This window comes from Myotis davidii, unplaced genomic scaffold, assembly GCF_000327345.1.
Source record: "Myotis davidii unplaced genomic scaffold, ASM32734v1 scaffold69, whole genome shotgun sequence".
Taxonomy (NCBI): Eukaryota; Metazoa; Chordata; class Mammalia; order Chiroptera; family Vespertilionidae; genus Myotis; species Myotis davidii.
Genome location: NW_006300363.1, coordinates 2,624,829 through 2,649,440, shown reverse-complemented (window position 1 = coordinate 2,649,440; position 24,612 = coordinate 2,624,829). Strand labels below are relative to the sequence as shown.

Genomic DNA, 24,612 nt, shown 5'->3' with positions numbered 1-24,612 from the left:
ACCTCTTTTCAGTCAGGTCAAGTTTCTATTTTCTCTAAATCTCCATTTTCTGGCTAATGAAAAGAAAATAGGATTCCACCGAGTCTCCTATCTACCTACTCCAGGACTTCTGTGAGGATCAAATGAGATGAGGCATGGGAAATGCTTCACAGACATTTGGTTAAAGTGTAAAATGTTTCCACCTGGCTATAAAGCAAGTCATGTTCCTGGGCTGAAGAAACTCCAAGGAGGCTAGTTGCTAGGGAAAGGAAGCCGGGTGTTGCTATGTGATGTCATTACCCGGATGGACAGTTAGCATATTAGCCTTTTATATATACAGATATGATGATATGAAGATATGATTGTTACGATAACAATTTGGAGCATAGAGATTAAGGAGAAGAAAAATAATGCAGAGCATAGTTTCATAAAGCCATTATTCAGTACTCAACATGAAATATTCTTAAACCTTTATTGAAATCATGTATATGTTAATGAAAAACTGACACATTTCCTTAGGAATAAGAACATATTACCAACAGTGCTGCCAAGACCTCTCTCTATTTCATCTTCTGATGCCAGCTTACATGCTGTTCTTTCAACAGATAACTTAAGGTCTACTTTCTCACTACTGTAAAACATTTAGTTTTTGAAAATCACTTTCTTCTATACATTTCCTTCTAATGATTTTAAATTATTTTATTGAAAAGCTTGTCACTGACCTTCAACTGGATAAACAGAATCCATACCACTTTTTATAATTTAGATAATAAAAGTCTTGTTGCTAAAAGTTAAGCCCATGGATTTTTTTCAATGAGCTTACTAATAAGATCAAAATTTCCTCCTCACTACTTTTTTTAAACTAAAAACTTATATTACCAAGACAGAGAAATGGCAATCTTGATACAAAAGTTAGTGATAGCACATTTCTTTGGTTGCCAACCTCAAAAGACTCTAATCAAGTTCTATGAGAAAGTAAAATATTTTTATTACTTTGCTTTAGTTATAAATAAAGAGAGGGTATTCAAAGCAATCCAAGATCAGCTAGTCACATCTGGTTTTGACATGAATCTTAACAAATAGAGCTCTGAGTATAAGCTTTGGCATTTAATAGAAATTTAATTTAATTAGGTTATTTATTTTCTATATTAAAATGAAGCTTTATTAAAGGAACACATAAAAGAACACTGGATACACTCATATAAGGTTAAAATAAATAAACCTTTTGTAAAAAAGCCTAACCAGAAATAAAAATATCAATTTACTACCCTTTAAAAATGGGTATGTTTTTTGTAAGATTTTGTATGTTTTTTCCCCCAGGTCAGTTTTCAAACTCCTAAAAGACTCATGTTTTTGCCCAGACTTTTTATTATTTTAAAAAATTTTTAATGTATTTTTATTGATTTCAGAGAGGAAGGAAGAGAGAGAGAGAGAAACATCAATGATGAGAGAGAATCACTAATCGGCTGCCTCCTACTAGGGATTTAGCCTGCAACTGGGGCATGTGCCCTGCCCGGGAATTGCACACTGATCTCGTTCACAGGTAGAAGCTCAACTACTAAGCCACACTGGCCAGGCATTTTGCCCAGACTTTTTAAAACGGAGTGGAGAAGGACTGGTTAGGGGATAGGGCACTGGGGTAGGATCGCAGACAGGTAAGTAAGACTTTCTACAAACGTCAAACTGAAATGAGTATTAGAAAGAGCCAATCTTTTACATAAGCTATTTTAAGACAGTAAAGATGAAATAATCAAAGAAATCCTAAGTAAAATGGAGATTCAATGGTATGAGGAACATTTAGAATGTGTTCTTACCTAGGCACTCTTGGATCATGCCACGTGCTCACGCCAGTTTGAGTATGTAAGAAATACACCTGACCCTGTTGTGTTGTCCTCTGTTCTGTAAAATTAAGAAACACTAATAATAAAGATATATTCAGAATGTCCAAATCAAAGACAGCTATAGACATGAGAATATTATATTAATAAGTAAGTTATCCTAATGACCAATCTGTATCGTTACAGCAACTTTGTTTCACAAATCATTTGTTCTGAACTCCTGGAGAATACATGTTCTCCTAAAAACAATCTTGTAAGTAGTGATGAGGGATCACAGGCCAGCTATTTAAAGCCAACTATACTTATAACATGACTCAAATACTAACCATGGTGCAATGCAAAATAGAATTCAACAAGACAAACGTGAAGAAATGATCCTGTATTTGTCTTGAATGTGGAGCGTGAGGGAAGGCTCAGAGAAAGAGGCTAGACAACTTTGGGAAGATTCTGAGGAACTTTCAGAAACTTTCAAAGGGTTTGCAGGACAGTAATGGTTTGTTTTTTTTCCTTATGCCTAATTCTTCTCTTTAGAGAGGTGTATTCTTGACTACATTTGGACTTAACAAGAAGCAAAAAGGATGGAATACAGGGGAGACTCTCACTCTATAGTCAAAAATAGGCAAAGATGAGGACTAAACAGCAGTGTGCATATTGGGGAGTGAGGAAGCCAGGGCAGAGAGGGGGTCTATGAAAGGTTCCTTCACTGGTGGTTTTGGTCTTTATTTATCCATTTTTTTTAAACAAAATCTAATGAAAAATTCCAACATATTAAATGACAACACTATTGCTAATATTTATTAGTATAAATTTGTTTATAAACTTATAATTAAGTCAATGAATTTAAACTTTAAACTTTTTAAAATTATAAACATAAAAATATTTTAAATTGGTTATATAAGACAGCTCCAAAGATTTTAACCTTGGTACCCACTTTACTCCTATGTTTTGGTTGGATTTTTAAAAATTTTAATCCATATCATACAAATATTATAAAAGTATAACCACCTCCACTCCAAACAGCTTGCCTTATAATCTCAATTAAAAAGAAATGGCAAGAAATACTTTATTCTGAGGTCTGAGCATTAATAATAGCAGCTACAATTTACTAAGTGCTTTCTATGCCAGACATTGTGTCAGGCACTTCAAATGAAATTACCACTTATTTCTTGAAACAAGCCTACATGGTTGGTACTATTATTTTCCTCTTTTTATAGAAGATAAAATTGGGGTTCAGAGAGGTTAAATAATGTGCCCACTATTACACAACTAATATGTGGGCAAGTCAGGGTATAAACCATGCCTGCCTGTCTCCCAAGCCCAAGCTGTGCTGTAAGTTCACCTGTGAAGCATAGCACAGTGGAAAAACAGGGTTTTTTAAATTTAAGTAAAGAGTTCAAATACGTTAAAAAATAAAGTTAAAATCATGTGTCTGCAGAAAAGTTTTAAAAATATCCTACATTAAAAATAAAAGTAGGATCAGGCGATTCCCAATATTGGCCACTAGGCGTCACCAGCAGTCCAGGACAGTTTATGGGCAGGCTGTTGAGAGCACAAGGATGTAACTGATTAGCAGTTAGCAAGAAAGGAGAGGACAGTTGAGTTCATACTATCTGCAAGAGTGTTCACAAGTTATGATTTAGAAAGTTTTGTATTCAACCAGAAGATTCATGTCATCCTCACATGAAATTCTACAATTCAGGAAATTATATGATTATAATGTTATACAAACAGAAATGACTAAATCATTTATAACAATAACCCAATTACTCAGATAACTCAAAATTATAGGCAAAACAAATATATAAATACCGTTAGAAATATGCTTTTGAAATTATTTCTAAATATGTATGTCTAGAAAATTACATTTTAGGTCTGACTGCAGATTTCCATTATCAATAACAATACCATCTTACCTTTATACAGTGCCTATTTACAAAGAAGTAAATTATTTCATATGTTACTCACGATACTTTTGTGATCTATTTCATTATAAAAGAGCAAAAAGGCCCTGGCTGGTTTAGCTCAGTGGATAGAGCGCCAGCCTGCGGACTGAAGAGTCCCGGGTTTGATTCCTGTCAAGGACACATGCCCAGGTTGTGGGCTCAATCCCCAGTTGGGGACACGCAGCAGTCAGCCGGTCAATGATTCTCATTATTGATGTTTCTATCTCTCCCTTTCCCTTCTTCTCTGAAACCAATAAAAATAACTTTAAAAAAAATAAAGAACATAAAAGAGCAAAAAGGCTGAGGTTAAATGACTAGCCCAAGGTCGAACTGTTGCTTAGGCAGTCTTCTACCACTTCAAAGACTTTTCAAAGTTGGGAGGTTTTACATTTATTTTCATGCAGAATTCCTAAACCCAGATTAATAACTTATTTAAAAAGTTGATTTTCCAGATTTCTTAGCAAGCTGAAATTAGTAAACCACACTGTATTTTTCCTTTGCTAGTTGTCATACCATAGCCTTCTGGTAGGTCTGGAGGCGTATGTAAATGTGTCCTGCTCATGTAATTTCTATGTCGCTGTGACCTGACTCTCCTCTCTGCCAGTCTGGGATCTGAAGATTGTCCACATGTTGCACCATTTGTTCCACTAATTGGAGTGTTCTCATCAACAAAGCAGCTAAGCGGTCTGCCAGGACTAGAATATTCAGAAGCCGGTCTATTGAAAAGTAACAGGGAAAAAAGTTATTCAATTCAAATATCAAAAGTAGAGCTCTCTAAACAATGTATGCACTTGCAGTAACCATCACTTATAGGAAAATGGAATGACTAATACAAATACAATGATTTCACAAACTCTGAATAAAAATCTGAAACCTCTAAGCACCAATGAAACTCAAGTCGTCAGCAGAATGTCAATTACTAGTATGTCTTTAAATCATTTAATATTTATTTTAATTACATTTTATATGAAATCCACATATATCAGTAGATATGAGGATTAGTTCACCAAGCACTACTTGACTTAGCTACAGCCCACCTCTCAGACTTGACTTCCCACCATTCTCCCACTCTGCTTCTGCCACATTCACATTCTTGCTGCTCCTGAACCTGCACAGGTCAGCTACCTTTAGTTCTGGACAGTAAGCTCCTCCTTCCACCTAAAATGTGGTTTTTTTCCCTATTCCATCTAGGCCAGGCTCCTTTATTTTCGTGTGTGTGTGTGTGTGTGTGTGTGTGTGTGTGTGTGTGTATCATTCAAATCGTAGCTTTAGCTTAAATGTGGCCTTGAAGAGGTCCTTCCTGACATTAGAATCTGAAGTAATCACCAGCATTTGATAGTAGATCACCCTACTTCAGCAGCATAGCAATTATTTCTGATATTTTTCTTATTTGCATCCTTGTTCCGTCTGTCTTCCAGCACTTGAATACTTACTGAGAGACTAGAGTGCCTAGTTTAGCCGTGGGCAAACTACGGCCCGCGGGTTTGAAATGAATAGAACTATTGAAAGAAAAGACCGTACCCTTTTATGTAATGATGTTTACTTTGAATTTATATTAGTTCACACAAACACTCCATGCATGCTTTTGTTCCGGCCCTCCAGTCCAGTTTAAGAACCCATTGTGGCCCTTGAGTCAAAAAGTTTGCCCACCCCTGGCCTAGTTTGTTCCCCACTACACATCCCCCCACACCCAGAATAGAGCTTGGCATACATGTAAGAGCAGCTCAATAAGTATTGAATGGATAAAGGAAAGAAAATAGTCTGTCTCTTCAAAAAGCTTCCAGTCTATTGAAGGTCATCCAAAATTAGAGGATAATCAAGAGTTAATTTTTAAACTAACACTTACAACACAATCAACTTTATACATGTTGAAATTAAAGTCAATTTTATCAGTTTGTATGAAGTAGAAGGAAACGGATTTCGCTAAAACACTGACATAAGTACACATTCGTTTACACTCAGATATAATAAAAACGGCTATCTGACTTCAATAAAAACCTTGGTCACTTAATTCAACTCTCAAGCATTTTTTAAAGAGACCGAGGTAGGCTTTTATTTCAGAAAGGCAAGTCTGATAAACAGAGTGAAGGCTGGGCATGGAAGTAAATTCTAACAGCAGAAAAAAAATTTCTGCTAGGCTCTGAAAGTCCAGGACAATAACCTGACACAAAAACCAAAATGCTAATTTGCTCATTTGTGCTATCAAGCATTTTTTAAAATAGCAACATGAGCTAAGTGTTTAACCAAGAATCACAATAGGGAAAACTGTGATCCAATGAGTTAAACAATTCTTAGCAAATAACAGTACGTATAGCTAATGAGAAGCATTTGATGTTCTGTGTCTGGTGCCAGCCAGGCCTGCTGGGGGGGGCGGGGGGGGGAATTAAAAGGGTGGGGGCAAAACAAACACTGAGTACAGGTAGCAAATAAACTTTGTTCTTACTTTCTTTTGTTGTTATTGAACTTTGTTCTTACTTTTAAGAAAATAAAAAAGTATTCAGCCACTTATCCTATTCATTTTCAGTTACTTAAAAAGCACTCCCTCCGAGTTTCCAAAAAGTATCTTGCATCCCTGTCTTTACACTTTAAACTCCATGAAGGTCTTTCCAATGTGTTCAATGTTACAGCTCAAATGCTGAGCACAGTGCCTGGCACATAACCATTTGGTGCACTGAACGATAGCTGTGAGCACTACTACCCTGAACACTTTTCATCACCTTCCCCTTACCTGGCTAAATCCTAACATTTTTCTGGATTTAGTTCAGAGATTCTGCTCCTTCAGAGTTTTCCTCTGCAAGTTCCACCATCCCCTTGTCCCCCATTCTGAGCCAGGTGCCCCTCCATATAATCTCAGAGCACCTGGTTCTTATCCTGATTACAGATCTTACTGGACGCATTATAATATGTTCATCCCCTTACATGACTGAACAAATGTAGATCCTGTACACATACTTTGTTACAGCCATTCAATAATGGGCTCAAAAAATTTTAAGAGTCCTAGAACTAAGATGACTTCTCAATTTATTCATTTACTTTATTTAATAAATATAGATTGAGTATCATCGCAGGCCCTGCAGCTACAATAACAGGATAACCTGCTAAACAATCCTTATTGAAAATTACTTGTAAAAATAATAATGGCACTTGCTATAAGATCTACTGATCTAGAGCAGTATAAACCAAGATAGGAAATCTGGTAAAGCTGATAGCTAAACAGAAAGGAACGCCTTCAGGAGGGTGAACAACATAGACCATGGGAAGATATTTGTATGTTCTTACCGTGTTGGGCGTTCCCATTGCGTAGTTCTTGTTATGTGGTTTAGATACTGGATTCTTCCAGAGGCAGTTCTCCTTTCTTCCCAGCTGAAATAAAAATATTGAAAGATAAGGTATTAGTAGGAAGCTGGATAGAAAATGTTTTTAGTGCAATAACCAAGCCAGGAAAAGATTTGTGAGTATGAATCAAGAATGACAAATTGAAAGATCAAGTCACAGACATAGGAATTTTTTCAACTTATTCTTAAAATGCACAATATATTTTCTGGAATTCTGAAGCTTCTAATATATTTACATTGAGGTGTAATTAATATTTCCCATCAGCCAAATTGAGAATTTTTCAATAATGTCAAGAAGGTTCAATTAAATTACACTCATTTATCCAGAATTTAGTGGGGAGGGAGGTGCAGACCAACTAAAAATTACATAATTTTTTAAATATTTAATTTAAGAAAATATATAAAAGCTTTTTAAAGCATTTAACCTACTCAAACTAATTTTTTAAAAAGCAAGAATGCCACCTTTTCCTCAATATCTTATTTACGTAACAAAAAATAGTCTAATGACTATAGAGATGCGGTAATGTTAATATTTCCACTAAGACATTGGCAGACATTGGAAGGCCTTAAAAAATAGGAAATAAGGCCTGGCCAGCGTGGCTCAGTGGTTGAGCGTCAACCCATGAACCAGGAGGTTATGGTTCAATTCCTGGTCAGGGCACATGCCCCAGTTGCAGGCTCAATCCCCAGTGTGGGGTGTGCAGGAGGCAGCCAATCGATGATTCCCTCTCATCATTGATGTTTCTATCTATCCCTCTCCCTTTCTCTCTGAAATCAAAAAAATACATTTTTTTAAAAAAAAATAAGGAGATGTTAACATGATCTCTTCCCTCTGATTACAATTATATAGTATAATATAAAGCAAGTTTAGAATAATTAAGCCTTAGATTGTTGTAATCTCTCAATATTGATTAGTTATTTCACCTTAAACTTCCCCTTAAAAACTACCATAATCTACCTCACATCCATAAAAGTTAACGGATATATCAAGAAGCTAAAGAGATCTATAAATTGGACAAACTTAAGTCACAGCAATTTTTACCAGTTTAAATAAAATGAGCAAATGCCACAGCTTGGATGTCAAATGTCATGTCAAAAATAATTTAAATCACAACTCAGCCAGTTATACACTTTATATGGATATAATCTATAGAATATAAACTGCTCCTCATTGAAGTTAATTAAAAATACTTTGAAAGTTAAAAATAAAATCAGAAAAGTGTCAGAACTAGTATCAGAGAAAGAGAAGAATGATAAATAAGCATGAGCTTTGGAATAAAATTTAGATTTATGTTCCAGCTCTTGCCAACTACCATGTGGCCTTTGGCAAGTTACATAATTTCCTGAGTTTCAGTTTTTTAATCTGTGAAATGAATGAGCGTAACAAGGACAGTACTCCCCACTGGGGATGTGCCCGCAACCAAGGTACATTACCCTGACCGGAATCGAACCTGGGACACTTCAGTCCACAGGCCGACGCTCTGAGCCAAATGGTCTAGGGCAGTAGCTAATTATTTATTAAACGCTTACTATATGCAAGACATTATGCTAAGTGATTTACACGAATGATTTCATTTAGTCCGCACAACAATTTATGTCATATGTACTATTATCATCATCCTCTTTTATAAATAGGTATAAACCAAAACTTACAGAATTAAATAAATTCATTATATTCATACAGCTAGTAAGCAGAAGAGTAAGGATTAGATATCAGATGGTCTAATTCCAGAACCATATACTATGAGAATTAAATTATATAAATGCAATATATAAAGTGCTTTTAACAGTATCTGACACATGTATGCTCAATAAATGTTACTATGTTGTTATTATTACTATTACATGGATTCTCAATCCTATACCTCTAAACAGAGCAATGTCTCAGATTCAGTACTTACTAGTATATACCCAGTTTTGAGTAATTTTTTAACATATACTTTTATTGATTTCAGAGAGGAAGGGAAAAGGAAAGAGAGATAGAAACATCAGTGATGAGAGAGAATCACTGATCAACTGCCTCCTGCACACTCCACAAGGGGTATCGAGTCTGCAACCCAGGCATGTGCCCTGACCGGAAATCAAACCGTGACTTCCTGGTTCATAGGTTGATGCTCAACCACTGACCCACACCGGCCAGGCTTGAATAATTTAATAAAACAAAAAATGTGTTTTTTTAAATATATAATATTTACAAGAGTTCTATTTGCCAAAAATTCGTTTCCTAATCAAAACTCTTAAAAACCAAATTTAACATCTAATTCGTGGTTTATTTTATAAATTTATGACAAGATCCCTTACTAATTTTCCAAGTACAAGGAAAACCTAGATTTTGAAATTGATCCGCAAATTTTTAAAGTTACGTATACAATAAACACCAACTTCTTTCTCATTATTTTAAGGATGTTATCCACATATTTCTCTAATGATTTTAGCTTACCCATCTGGTAAATCATTATCAAACAAGCGACTGCAGTCCACAACTTGTCCTCCTGTGCCTATCCGGTCTCTGGACTGAAGACTTACTATTAAACAACAGAAGCATTACTAAGAGTCATAGATAATAACGAATTGTTACAATTTCATAAGACATCTGGCTTAGTTTAATATTTTAGAATGAACTCTTTAGTAATTTATTTTTCCATGAGATTTTTTCCTTTACGAGTGATATTAGAATTTCAAGGTTTTCTACGCTTTCTCATGTTCATGGAGAAGAGTCTAATTACTTTTTTCCATTATAATGGGCAATGCAAAGCTACTACTTCATTTAAGAAGAGGCAGAACACATGAACGGTATATTCATGTACAGAAGAATTTGAAAAGATCACATTAATTTCAGTTTAATTCTTGACTCGTCTTTTTTAAAAATACACTAGATTCCGGCATTGGGCAATATCTGAATTCCATGAGTTAAAACAGTACATCATCATCCAGTGTAGTATAAAACTATCACTATAAATTTGGCAGCAAGAGATGTGAACTCTAAACCAGGCTATAGCAACTAGTTTAGCTCTGTGACCTTGAACAAAACACTTAAGTTTTTGAGGGTAAGATAATCCCAATCTGAATAATGAGGAAGTCTGGCTAAATAATGTGCCTGAAATCCTTGCTGTTTTATTATTCTTTAGAGGCCCAATGCACAAAATTCATGCAAGAGCAGATCTTCCTTCCCCTGGCTGCCGGCACGGGCTTCCCTCCGGCACCTGGGACCCAGGCTTCCCTCGCAGCCCAGCTTCACCCGGAAGGATGTCTGGTCTAATTAGTATATTACACTTTTATTATTATAGACTGTATTTTTGGCAACTCTCTCAAATCTAGAAGGGATACAGGAAACTTGACTACAGCCCAACTTCTTAAAAGAACACTATATAAAGTATGACAATTTACGACCCTTCTAGGAAGGGTCTCAAAATTTTGAAATTTTCCAGGTCTGTAAAAATTTTGAAAAATCAGACAGTTCAATGCATTGTTCCATTTACAGGAGACAATACCCTAACACACCTTCTCAGTGAATGCAAATAAGATGTTATTAGTGTTAGAATTGTACTAGAAAACTGTATCAGAAAGGCTAAGTGAAATGCTTACCACAATACAATTACGGCAGAAACAAGGTTATTTTCTCATTAGCTTTGTTTAGAATAATATTAAGGATCAAAGCTATAGGACTTTATAAGCTTCAATGTACATCTCCAGAATGCTGTCTTACAAAAGACCTAAGAAATTTTTAGATGATATTCTGATTTTAAGTAGCCTAATTCTAACAATATGTAAAATGAGTCATAGAAAAACTATGTTTATCACAGCACTGCTCATAGTATTAAAACATCAGAAACAACCTAAATGTCCAACAATAAAGACTGGTTAAATTAGTTATTTTTTACTAACTAAAAAATACCTTACTACTAATTGTAACTAATTACCACAGACTACCAAACAAAATTTTAAAATGCTATAGAAATGTATCTATGTGCCCAAACAGACTACCAAACAAAATTTTAAAATGCTATAGAAATGTATCTATGTGCCCTGGCTGGGCATCCAACCCATGGCCTTACTATGCATGGGATGTGCTCTATCCAACTAAACCACACCAGCCAGGGCTGCACTTTTATTTAAAAGGTATTTAGAGTTTAGGTCAGCTTAAATGAAGGCAAAAATTCATGTAACTTTGAGTTCCACACTTACCTACTATCTGTCCTCTAACTGTATCATTGTCATTTGGCCCAAGTTTGCAGAGATCCAACCTCTGATCTATTTCAAATCAACAACAAAAAGCAATGAAAAAAGAGGCTGGTATCAGAAATTCTAACATCTATTAAGTGATAGCAAATTTCCACAATCACTGGAAATCAGGCCTGCCATTTAAAGTAAGCATGTCAAACCCGCGGCCAGCAGGCTGAGTTTGTTGACATGCTTGATTTAAAGAATTAATCATGTTTTAATGATGAAACATGTTTTAAATTTTCTGACTGTATATATAATTAATATAAACGTCTCAACAAAAGTTTTGATAAATTTAGATTTCAAAAACCATGAGACACTGGTGTGATACTGCCAATATGCAATTACTTTCTCTCCAAAGATTTCAGACCACTTCAGTCTGTCTTGGCTCGAGTTGTTGTTCTTAACAATTCATCTCTGAGTAACATTCAATACATGTTAGTGTCATTGTTTTTCTCTCTACCCACTTCAGACGCCCCCCGCAACCACCACACACAAAGTGAGTACTAACAAGCAGCCAAGTATTAACTGTAAGATAAGGGTTTGAGTCAGTTCTGCTACTAACTCATGTAGGGGCAACTCATTCTCTCATGTCTCATCTATAATGTTTACCTTTCTATAACTTTAATTTTCTTCAGTTTTATATATCATTTTTATTTACTAATAATTCCCCTTTAACTACCATCTTAAACACTCCAATTGCCTAAATAAAACTCACTTCATCTCAAAAATCCACCAAAACCAGAGAAGGGTGCTAAGAAATTAAAAAGGCACATGTATTCTGACATCTTTCTTATTACTCTCTGGAGAGCAATCATTTCTGAACCCTTACATATTCACTGGAAACCTAGCACCAGCTCTGATTCAGTTCTAGGATTCACATATCTAAAATGTTTCGTTGCTTTTTAAAAATAATATCTAATAAATTTAGACCAGGAATTATAACCAGTGTTTCAAACATGCACAGAAGTTTTTGTGCTCCTCCCCCAAACATGTATATATGTGTATGTATATATGCACATTTTTAAAAGTACTAGTATCTACTCACAACCAGTGTCTTTGAGGCGGTTGATGGCATTGGAAAGAAGACGAACACAACCAAGAAATCCAGCACCTTGCTTTTTATGGATCTTCTTGTGATTCCATACACTGATAGTAACTGAATCAGACTTTCCAATGTACCTAAAAACACAAAATGACTACATGAGTAACTTGGCAATTATAAGTAAGCAGTATTAAATTTTTATTTTGCTTTTGTAGCCTAGAGTCACAAATGTTTCAGAGTATGGCTAGGTAATGTAAAACATGTTTTGAATTCAATCAATCCACAGTATTGAATTTAAATATTTCTTTAAATCTTAAGAGTAAAAGCTAAAATGAATTGGTTTTTAGATTGCTTTTTAAAGAGAGGAAGGGGAAAAGAGAGAAAAACATTGATGTGTTGCTTTCCGTAAGTGCCCCAACTGGGGATCGAACCCGCAAACTTTTGGTGCATGGAATGATGCTCCAACCAACTGAGCCACACCGGCCAGGGCTAAAAAGAATTTTTAATATATCCTTATCACATCTGCCACTCTCAGGCTGAGTAACAATTTTTGTTAGTGAAAAAAACTATTTTTAGTAACTGGTGTTAAATAACACCATGAGAGTGTATGGTTATTTCTTTCCAAGAACAAAATCTTGTAAGAACATCTTTATAGTCACATTTTAAATATATCTCAATGATATGACCTGCTACCTCATAGAGTACTCCGTTCATTCTCAAGGGGCAGTGTCAAGGCTGACAGACCAAAAATCTGACATACCTGTTATGTTTTTAAATGCTGTAGAACAAAAGCTGACTGTAACGCTTTTTCCCTGCTTCTTTCCTGTATGCAGGCCTTGAGCGAGCAGGACTCTTGCAGATTTCACTTCACTGCCTGCAGACAAGCAGAGCAGGGAAAAGCGTTACTACACTTGTCTGTGCATATACCTGAAAGCATGGAAAAGCTCTACCACAGCCAATTGTTCACATGGTGTCATCCCATGCAAAAATATAATAAGATAACATAATTCATTATCAGCAGGACCCTAACTGTATTTCAGTGTCTCAAAGAGGTCAAATTTTTGGTCCAGCAACCTTGATCTTAATGTCATTTAATAAAGCAGCAAATTCAGAAAAATTCACCTAATACATTAAAAAGCCTAAACCAGCAAGTGAGGACTAAAACTTTTACATGAGGAACATGGAAGCCACATGTGTGCTCCTGGGTCCAGCTGTCTTTAAAGCATGCCCACCCTACCCCCTAACTTTTAATTAAGCAAGCTTCTACATTCTCTCTTTTTTTTTAAAATTAGGCCAATTTGAATTTCATGTCTGTTGCTTGAAATAAAATATCTGAACTAAGGTATCACTCAGTATGAATGTACCGATTTTCAAAAAGACCTAACAGACCTAACATGACCAGTATCTACCACATGACATGTTGAGATTCTAGAACCAGATCAGGTATTAAATAGCTAAATATCCCAAACCAATCATTTTTTTTAAAATCAGTTTCCCAACTGGGAAGCTGATTTATAGGAATGCTAACATACTGATTCCCTCAGGTTTGAGAACAGCCCACCATGGCTGAAGTAGCCTGTTGGGAGGCTAGATGTCAAGGCCCATAGAGACCCTGAGACCACACACTGCAAACAGGGAAGCTTCTGTCAGCCTGTATTCCTGAATGACTATATGACAGTGTCTCACCCCCCTGCCAAATGGACTTCATACATAAAATACACTTCTACTGTATTAAGCCAATGAAAATTTGATGTTGTCTGCTCTAATCAATAGAGAGGACAAGTCATAAAGGGCCTCATCAGCCACAGTATGAACTCTGGCTCTTACCTGGAAGTTAAAAATGTGAGAGCAGAAATAAGAAGGAAGCAGAGAATTGCATTTTCCCATTAAAAGTCCCACAGTAGTATCATTTGCCATTTTGAAAAAGTACATTTCCTATCCTATATAATAAAAGCCTAATATGCTAAGTGTTCGGTCTTCCGTTCAACCAATCAAAGCGCAATATGCTAATGATATGCTAAGGCCACTCAACCACTCACTATGACATGCACTGACCACCAGGGGGCAGAGAGTCGACCGGTAGACCAGTAGCTACGATGTGCACAGACTACTAGGGGGAAGACGCTCCAACTGGTAGGTTAGCTTGCTGCTGGGTTCTGGCTGATCGGGACTGAGCGAGACAGACTAGACACACCCCAGAGCCCTCCCACTGTCCCTCCCTGGCTGGCCAACCTCCCACACCCCTCCCTGGCCCCAGTCGTGCACCAGTGGGGTCCCTCAGGTTGGCCTGCAATCTGGGACCCCTCAAGGGATGTCGGGGAGCTGGTTTCGGCCCTATCCTGCAGGCCAGGCTGAGGGACCCACAGGTGCACGAATTCATGCACCAAGCCTCTAGTATTGTTATGATTAAAATAAAATTTAAAGGAAATAAACCATCCATATAGAAACAAAAAGAATGCCTATAAGTGAACCCCAATTATGATTTCTGGTTTTATACTTCATTTAATTGATAAAAGCGGAGGGAGTTGAACTGCTCTATACTGTGTAAACATTTTGTTCTTCATAGAGTCATAAAGGTTACTTCATCTTCCAAAACCAGCTATAAATTAACCGAAGTACCTTCTCAGTAGGTTTTATATCCCTTGGTGAAGGCCAAATTATACCACAGATCAAACTCAGATCTTTTTTAGTGATTCTTTTCCAAGACTTTATCAAATAATACTGATTTCTATGTTTCATTTCAGATTAATCATTTAAACCTACAGGTCATAATGCTGATTCCACTTTGGATCAAGTGTATTCTTCACAGTATCTGTAGAATGGCATTGCCCAGATCCATCAACCACCACCTTAGCAAATGGGTCTGGAAGTCCTGTGAAAAAGGAGATGATATTTTTTATTAAAAAATATTTGACATGGAAGATAGAATAATTACATGAAGATTATTATTTGCTACAAAGATTACTTCATTCTTTATAAAAGTTTAATGTTTACCTATAAAAGTGATCCATTTTGAAAACTAAGATTAAAGTTCATTCTACGTTAAATACCAAAAACTACATTTTTTCTTATTCCTATCTGAAAACATTCTCAACTTTAAACTACCGAGGTCTAGAGGTTACCTCAAATATGGAATTTTTGTAGATCTTTATTTTTGACCCCAGAAAGGAGAATGCTTAAAACACTCCTGGCTCTCATAGCTTTCCCAAGGTCTCCCTGGGTAGCTTATTTAAAGAAAGAGCTTACTAAAGGTTTTCACACAGGAACATGGGCCACAGAGAAATTAAACTAGCCAAAAAGTTTTACTGAGTAACTTCCATGAGTGTGAGAAATTGAAACAAAAAATCTAATACCCTGCCTTAAAAGAGATTAATATCTAATTGGGGAAATAAGAATGCCACACACACACACAGCCCTGAGAATAAATGTTTGATTGTACTGATCTGCAATATGATGAATGTTTTACATATGTATTAAATCTCTTAATCCTCACAATAACCCTATGGAGTAAATAATACTATTATCTCTATTTTATCTATAAGGAAACTGAGGCACAAAGGGTAATTAACTAGTCCAAAGTTACAGTAGTAAATGGCAAAGCCAGGGTCTAAAGTTTAGATTCTAAACCCAAACACACACAGTCTGGTTCTTGATTTCATGCTTTTAACTACTACGCTGTACTATACCTCTCTCTTACTATGTGATTCACCAGTCTGTACAAGAGCTTCAAAAAAGAGAACAGTTTGAGTTTGAACAGTAAAGAAAAGCTTTTATTTTCTTTTGAGGGGATGGGGCTCATTTGGGCTTTGAAGAATAAGTAGGAAGAACACCAAGGAGAGTATGATAATATCTGAAGGGTTCAGAGAAGTCTAACCAAAGGGTTTGTGCTAAGGTGTGAAAAATATGGTTGGAGAGATAAGACTGATCCAAGAGAGACTTAAAAGTCAGAAAATCCAGACTCAGAGTGACTGAGGTAGATAGCAGGGAGCCATTTTAGGTTCCTGAGCTGGCTGTGAATACATTTTCATAATTTCTATTAGTGGTATTCAGATGGACTAAGCAGCATAAAGAACACTAAGACGAGTAGACTCTGAACTAGCGAAGTCACATGGAAAAGAAAAGGAAATGAAGAAAGCTACTCTCAAAGATCTAATATAATTCATAAGAAACTAATGTCAAAAAATGACACTACATTTTTCAGCCCAGACAACACTTTAAATAGTAGCCCTTTTGACCAAAAAACGTTAGGAGAAAGTAGAGCTACATAAAATATTAAAAAGACAAAAATGACCGTTTAGATTTGAGACATATTGGGATGGTATAGATTTCCTATGGACAGCTGAAAATACTTCAACAAAATTTGATAAGTGTTAATAATTGGAGAAACTTTGCACCTAGACATCTATGCTAGTTTCTTTTTAAAGTCATGATACTAACATGCCAAGATTCAAGGTCAGACAGAAATCACCTAGCCAGTTCCAATTCTATGCTTCTGTGATCTGCAACTTCAAAAAAATGAGAGAAGACCTAACCTAAGAGTGTTAAGTATTTAAGAAGAAACTTGGTAAATTAGGATATCAATTTATTTAACTACTAGAGGTCTGGTGCATGAAATTCGTGCACTCGGCGGGGGGGGGGGGCGTAGGGGGGATCTCTCAGCCCGGCCTGCACCCTCTCACAGTCTGGGACCCCTTGGGGGATGTCTGTCTGCCAGCTTACTAGTAGGCCTGATCTCAGGCCTAAGCTGGCAGGCAAACATCCCTCTCACAGTCCGGGGCTCTCGCAGTCTGAGACCCCTCGCTCCTTACCGCCCGCCTGTGGAGGCAAAAGAGGCTCCCGTCACCACCGCTGTGCTTGCCAGCCATGAGCCTGGCTCAGGGCTTCTGGCTGAGCAGCGCTGCCCCTGTGGGAGCGCACTGTCCACCAGGGGGCAGCTCCTGCATTGAGGGTCTGCCCCCTGATGGTCAGTGTGCATCACAATGACCAGTAGTTCTGCCGTTCAGTCAATTTGCATATTAGGGTTTTATTATATAGGATATTGTTCTTGAAGTTTACTGCTGTTCATATTATTTCCATAATGCCTAACAATTTGTAAATGTGTTCAATAGAAAATACTTTTCCCTCTACATTCACTAACATTAAGTATTTTCTCCTGGGAGTAATGTACTCTATCTTGTTCTTTTGATTCTTCAATATAAGCATATAAACATATAAATATATAATTGTAAGCAAAAACAAACAAAAAATCACATTGAGGATTAAGAAAAACAACTTTTTCCACACAAAAACACTAGGTGTGTTATATGTATAACCCATAGACAACCGTGAGGTGATGTCCTGAGGGAAGAGGAAGTGGGGGCTGGGTAGAGATGGGCAAGGGGGAAGGGGAATGGGGACATCTGTAATAGTGTCAACACCTAAAAATAAAGTTTTTTTAAAAAGTATGAATGCCTGAATCTCACCTTCCTATTTCTCTCTTCTGTTAAAGAACACAAAATACAAGCTCTATATCCTAACCAAAAAATACCTTTTAGAACTTACCTAATTATATTATTCTACAGAATTTTCACTTGAGAGCCAAGTTAATCTAATGTGGTCAAGAGCTATCAAATTTGCTGAAGTTACTGAGACCTCTAAGAGTGGTAAATATAAAGTGGGTAAAATATTTTCTGTATTTTTTTAAATTTCTCAATTCTCCCCATCACTCCTGAGTCATATAAAATAGCTAAAGTTCAAGAACTTTTTCACTACACAAATTTACTTAATGAGCTGAATAATAAAATAAAAATTTCAACTTAAAACTGAGTTACTTACTAGGGAAAAGAAAGCTTTGTTTTTGATTAGGGGAAGAAAAAATAATTCAGCTAACCAATCTTGGTTGAGTGACTTCAGTATGGCCTCTATACAACATCTCAACAGAATATGTTACACACAGATATTTTATTTAAATGTTGCATAAAAGAAAAAATAATTTGATGCTAATAGCACTCTTTTAAAAATAAATATAATGTATATATGGATAAAGTTAATAGTAAAATCAAATGGTGAATTTTCACTGTAAAATTCTTTATATGTTCCCACAGGTTGAGAACCGCTGTCTTAGAGGTTTACAAAGAATTAAAGTAAGATCCCTCTAGATTTCCTAGGAAAACTAAGACAAGGCTATCTGGATATTTCCTTGGAGAAAGTGTATCTTGTGGCTCTGAAGGAAGGAAAACAATTTGGGGAGGAAGGCTGGAAAACAAAACTGAAGATTTTATCTTTAAAACCAGAGCAGATGTCTTGGGAAGTATGCAGCTGAACATGTGCAGTCCTCACTTCCCCATCCTTTTCTCCTTGTCACCAACCCATCCAATCCTACCCCCCATACTGCAGTCCTACTAGGATTAATCCTACCTCAGAGCAACCTTAAGAAGGGTAAAAGAGTACACAGGCCCAGCTGGTGTGGCTCCGTGGTTGAGCCTCCACCTATGAACCAGGAGGTCACGGTTCGATTTCTGGTCAGGGCACATGCCCGGGTTATGGGTTTAATCCCCAATAGGAAGCATGCAGGAGGCAACCAATCAATGATTCTCTCTTATCATTGATGTTCCTATCATCTCTCTCCCTCTCCCTTCCTCTCTGAAATCAATAAAAATATATTTTAAAAAAAAGAATACACACTCGTTACTAGGTTATTAAAGATAGGGTTGATTGAGGTGAGTAGTCCAGCACCAGCTGGTGAAGACAATAGTAATTAGTGGTAGCCCAGAGAAAGACCACTGGGTACAAAATTGGGGCATAGGGTACATGGAACATCAACTGGTTATATCTTTCTTCTTAGCTATGTCCTTTAGCAGCACAGACACCATACAAATTTTAATTAAAGAGTTTTATAAGAAGTTATTTTATAAGCTTTAATTCAGATTCTACACTAGGAAGATTGGAAGTAATAAAATTTCAAGTGTAATTAATTAAGTACGATTTAAAAATATATCAAGAGCTTATTATTTCTTTTAACCAAACCCTCAAGAATTATCTAATGTCATATTAAATTAGCACTTACAGCTAGTTTTTGCTGGCTGGTAGGACATGAAATTTTTTTTAATATATTTTTATTGATTTCAGAGAGGAAGGGAGAGGGAGAGAGATAGAAACATCAATGATGAGAGAGAATTATTGATCAGCTGCCTCCTGCACGACCCCTACTGAGGATCAAGCCTGCAACCCCCGGGCATGTGGCCCTGACCAGAATCGAACCTGGGATCCTTCAGTACACAGGCCGATGCTCTATCCACTGAGCCAAACCAGCTAGGGCTAGGACATGAATTTAAAAATCTAATAATTCTTTATTTCTAACTTCAAATACTTTACATATAAAATTTTGTTGGCTTAGAGTTTTTAATAAAAATTTTATCATGTTTTACTCAAAAATTAAAGCTACCCACAATCCTCCTTCACAAACCTTAATTCTAAGTAAAGCCACAAGAAAATTCACAACAGATCAGCAAAAAGACTGCAAATACGGGAACCATATGTCCACTCTGGAGTCTGAGACAAGAGCATCTATGATCAAATGTGACATAGATTTCTTTCCTACAGCCTGGAAACTCCAAGCAAGCTGAATGACTTTGCTACTTTCCAAGGAATCCTGAATGCATGGGTAAAATTTGCTATAAAATGTTAGGGGGGAAAGTGTTCACAAAATAACCTCAAACTTTTTCTAGAAATCTAGTAGCATAAACACCTTTAATATACATTACACACATCTGCATATACACAGCACCACGCGCACATGCGCACGCACACACACATACATACACATTTCACACAAATATATGGGAGGGGTGACTAAAGGGAAAGGGGTTAAACTAAAAAGATCAAAATCCTCCAAAAACAGAAAAAGTGCCCTTGCCGGTTTGGCTCAGTAGATAGAGTGTCAGCCTGCAAATTGAAAAGCCCAGGTTCAATTCTGATCAAGGGCACATGCCCGAATGGTGGGCCTGATCCCCAGTGGGGGGTATGCAGGAGGCAGCTTATCAATGATTCTCATCATTAATGTTTCTATCTCTCTCTTCCTCTCCCTTCCTCTCTAAAATCAATAAAAAAAAATATATTTAAAAAACAAAACAAAACAGAAAAAGTGATGCCAAAAGGCTCTGAACCAAAAAAACACACAACAACAACACTGAGTATATTTTTGAATAGAAAAAGTCCTAAGTCAGACAATTCTGAAAATGCTACCCAAAAAATTCACACACAACATACAAGATTTAAAGTTAATTTTACTTACGGAAAAAATCCTTTTTCACCAAGTTTTTTGCACAGAGTACTGTAAAGGAAACAAAAAATACAAAGGAAAATTAAAATAAAATGGTAAGACTGCATTGTCAAAAGTGTCATTTTTAAACACTGGAAACACCACTGAATAATAAACAGTAACTACAGCAATGTATGAAATATGATCACAAACTTTCATTAAAAGACTAGCAGAAGACAGTTCAACCAGTGGTTGCATCTTTAGCAATGTAACAGCTGAGGACAAAAAGTTTGTAAATCTGGTATTCTAATAACAACCCAATTCCTATCTTCCACCAAGATCTGTTCTCAGGGTAGCCTAGTGGCAAGGGGAAAAACAGATCTAAGGCAAAAATATGTAAATTCGGGTTGACATATATTTTAGGACAGTGGTTGTCAACTGGTGGTCCGCGGACCACTGGTGGTCCGTGAGGTCCAAAGGGTTGGCGACCACTGGTTTAGGAGATAATTTTATGCTTAAGAAGATCATAAATAAAATAAAGCTTCCCTGATATAGATGAGCTTTTTAAAAATAATACTGTTATATACCCTGCATCTGAATGCCACAGAAACTTTATAGGAGAGATAAATTACCTTCTAAATTATCAGCTCAACTAGTGGCCCAGTGCACGAATTTGTGCACATTGAAAGGAAATTAATTAGAAGAAATATTTTAATATCGCTATTCGCCCTTTCTCTATAATAGAAGTGTCAGAAATGAAAGAAAATTAGTAAAATGTATATGATAATAATATGTAAATTGATTAATAAACAATAACATGCCATAACAACAGACATGATATAAAAACAACTAAAACATGATATAAAAACAAAATATTATATAAAAACATTGATAAAAACAGTGACTGATAAATTGATTAAACTTATTCTAATATCTTTCTGTATACCACATTAAGAGTAAAAACACTTTCAGAGTGCTTGACTAATTTCCCTTGTGATGAAATTTACAACTTTAACGTCACATGCTCTTCAAACTCGAGAGAAAGTAACATATAACTGACCATGTCTGAAAAGGAGTTCAGGTAGAAATATTCCTACTCTGTCTAGAGTTTGTCCTTGTAATTTATTAATAGTCATTGCAAATGCTGGCTCACAGGAAACTATCTTCGAATTAATTTAAATTGGAGGCCAGTGTCAGACAGAGACAAATCAATTCTTGGAATCAGAACTACCTCTCCTTCCACAGATCCTGTTAATACTTCAATTTCGATTATGTTAGGTTGCAATCTTTTGATAATAAATCTGGTACCATTACAAAGACCCCATTTACTATTAAGATTTCTCAGTAGCATGATGATTGCACCCACTTTCAATTTTAATTTATGACACGGCATTCCCGAAGGGGTAATACTATTAAGAAATTCGATGGGAAAATTTTCCATACTGGCATCATCTGTCGAATCAATGGAATCATCATTCAAATAGGTGTGAAAAACTCCAAGTATATCCAAAATGTCTTCATTTAATTTATGAACGTGCTCATTTTTAGGACAAAGAATCGCATCTTTAAATATATTTTTAATATTATCTATAGATATACTATTTCCAAAGGTAGCTTCAACAATAGATACATTACAAATCATTTCACAGGGGATTTCAATAATATCCATTCTGAGAGCTTTATATGTATCACGCAAGCACGATTCAACATTTATTTTTTAAATTGCCAGTGCACGTCAGATGTACTGGCCAGCTGGTCAGACAGTTGAATGGACAGTTGGTCACTTAGCCTTTTATATATACAGGTGACAAGATAGATCTACTATATCTTAACAAAAAATAAAAGTTAGTATACTGAGCTAAATATCCCAAATCTACATTCTCTTGATTACGTTGTATTAAATTATTATTTATAGGGTGATAGATGCACAATCTTGTGAATATATTAAAACCACTGAATTGCAGCCCTGGCCAGGTGGCTCAAGTTGGTTGAAGTGCCATCCTATAACACCAAAAGGTTTGGGGTTCGATTCACAGCCTCCGTACACAGCTAGGTTGTGGGTCCGACCCCCCAGATGGGGCACATATGGGAAGCAACCAACTGATGTTTCTCTCACACATCGGTGTTTCTTTCTCTTTCTCTCTCTCTCTCCTCCCTCTACCTCTCTCTAAAAATCAATTTTAAAAAAATAACACTATTGAATTACACACTATAAAGGGGTGAATTTTATAGCATGGGAATTATATTTAAATTAAAATATTATTACCTATACAGAGTCATAAACTTCACTTTTTAAATTCAAGCCCAATACAAGTGAGGGGACACATCAATTTCCATCTATTTATGGTTTATAATTTATAAAATATCTATGAGAGTAATGGCTGATTAATTTCTACCTACTTCTACTCACCATTAGTCTATTCAATTAGTTACAATTATTGGAAGTTCAGTGTGTAAAAATTCATTTAACATTATAAACCTTGGGAACAAATCTAAATATAACTAATCAAGTTCAAATTTCAAGTTCAAATAAAAGTCATTTTGAAGACAGAGGTCATTAGTAAATGAATAAAATTACTAAGTAAGCACAAGGTACAGATTTACTAAGCAAAGTCTCTTAGAAACAGTTTTATTTTTCAAATCATAATAACTCAATCATGAAAACTATGGCCATAACTAAGTACCAAATCACAAACTTGATTGGAAGTCTTCTCCAAATTTTTATTATCATCATATAAATTAAATAGAATACTTAGGATCAACACATATACAATATAAATACAAATTATAATCTTCAGTATTAAAGAGGTGATCATAATTCAAGAAGTGAAATGATTTCACATCCTACTTCAGAGAAAGAGAAAAATATGCAAATTCTCTCAACTTCTCATTACTAAACCTACAAACTTAATGCTTTGATACTCTTTTTTTTTTCTTCCTTTCACTTACAATGTCCACTCTACTCTCCCGCCTAACTCTACTGCCTTTGCTCTGGCTCTTATAGCCAACTCACCACTTTCTCAAGGATATTATCTCTCCTCTCCTCTACGGAACAGTCTCGTCAGCACTTAAACATACTCAAGTCTCACCCATGTCTCCTACTTCCAGCCACCATCCAACCTCTTCTCCTTCATAATGAAACTACTTTAAAGAACTGTCTACACTTTGTGGCTCCACTTCTTTACCTCCCACTGTATAGGGCTTCCTCTCCCACCATTTCCCGACACTGCTTCTCCAAAGCCCTGGAAACCTAATAACTAAATCCATCCAATGGACACTTTTCATTCTTTATTACATTTGTTCCCTGAAGGGCATTTGCCTCTACTGACTACTCCCTCCTCTGACACCTCTCTCTTCTTCTTGGTTCTGTTTAACACCACATCTACCTGGTTTTACAGTAGGTCATAAAACTCATTCTAAGTGTCCCTTGCCAGATTTTTTTTCCTATGTACCATCCATGAAAGTTAAGGTTCTTCATGGTTTTGCCCTAAGTTTCTTTAAGTCTATAACCTGAGGAACACAGATGCTCATATGTGTAAACCTTAGAATTATTTGTAAACTGTTATATGTACATGAAAGAACTCACTTTTTTTTCTGGGAGGAAGTTCATACTTTAATAGACTCACAAGTCTTTTCCCTCTCAAAATACACATCTGAAAGGCCATTTTCCCATATATTCCTCCCTGGTCTGTACCATTTTAATGACACCTAAATCTATAAACCCAAACCTTTGCTCTCTCCTGAACTCCAGGTCCACACAGGCAAACTAAATATATCCCCAAAATAAAATCCCCATCGTCCCTCTCCCCCCAAATTTCCCATTTACTTTTTTTCAATAAATAGCTTCGCTTTCCACTCCATTGCCTCAGACAGAAACCTTTACAGCAGCCTTCACTACTCCTCCCTCGCCTCACCTCCCAGCAATTTCCAGTTCTAACTAATACCCTTCATCTGGCCACTTCTATTATCAGTGCCACCACCCTAGTCCAGACCACATCAACCACTATCTAGG

The 24,612-nt window shown here is 36.2% G+C and overlaps 1 protein-coding gene across 1 annotated transcript in view; it reads right to left on the bottom strand.

Annotated features, from left to right (window-relative positions):
• Nucleotides 1–20,676, bottom strand: part of SMURF2 (SMAD specific E3 ubiquitin protein ligase 2) — a gene marked incomplete at its 5' end in the record, with an annotated part of 42,042 nt that extends 21,366 nt beyond the window's left edge. Inside the window, 8 exons of the mRNA XM_015572444.1 lie at nucleotides 1,794–1,878; nucleotides 4,274–4,476; nucleotides 7,040–7,123; nucleotides 9,536–9,620; nucleotides 11,281–11,346; nucleotides 12,365–12,498; nucleotides 15,125–15,233; nucleotides 20,634–20,676. Of these exons, the coding sequence (XP_015427930.1) occupies nucleotides 1,794–1,878; nucleotides 4,274–4,476; nucleotides 7,040–7,123; nucleotides 9,536–9,620; nucleotides 11,281–11,346; nucleotides 12,365–12,498; nucleotides 15,125–15,233; nucleotides 20,634–20,676 (809 nt within the window). The remainder of the gene's footprint in view (nucleotides 1–1,793; nucleotides 1,879–4,273; nucleotides 4,477–7,039; nucleotides 7,124–9,535; nucleotides 9,621–11,280; nucleotides 11,347–12,364; nucleotides 12,499–15,124; nucleotides 15,234–20,633) is intronic.
• Between the last annotated feature and the right edge of the window lie 3,936 nt (nucleotides 20,677–24,612).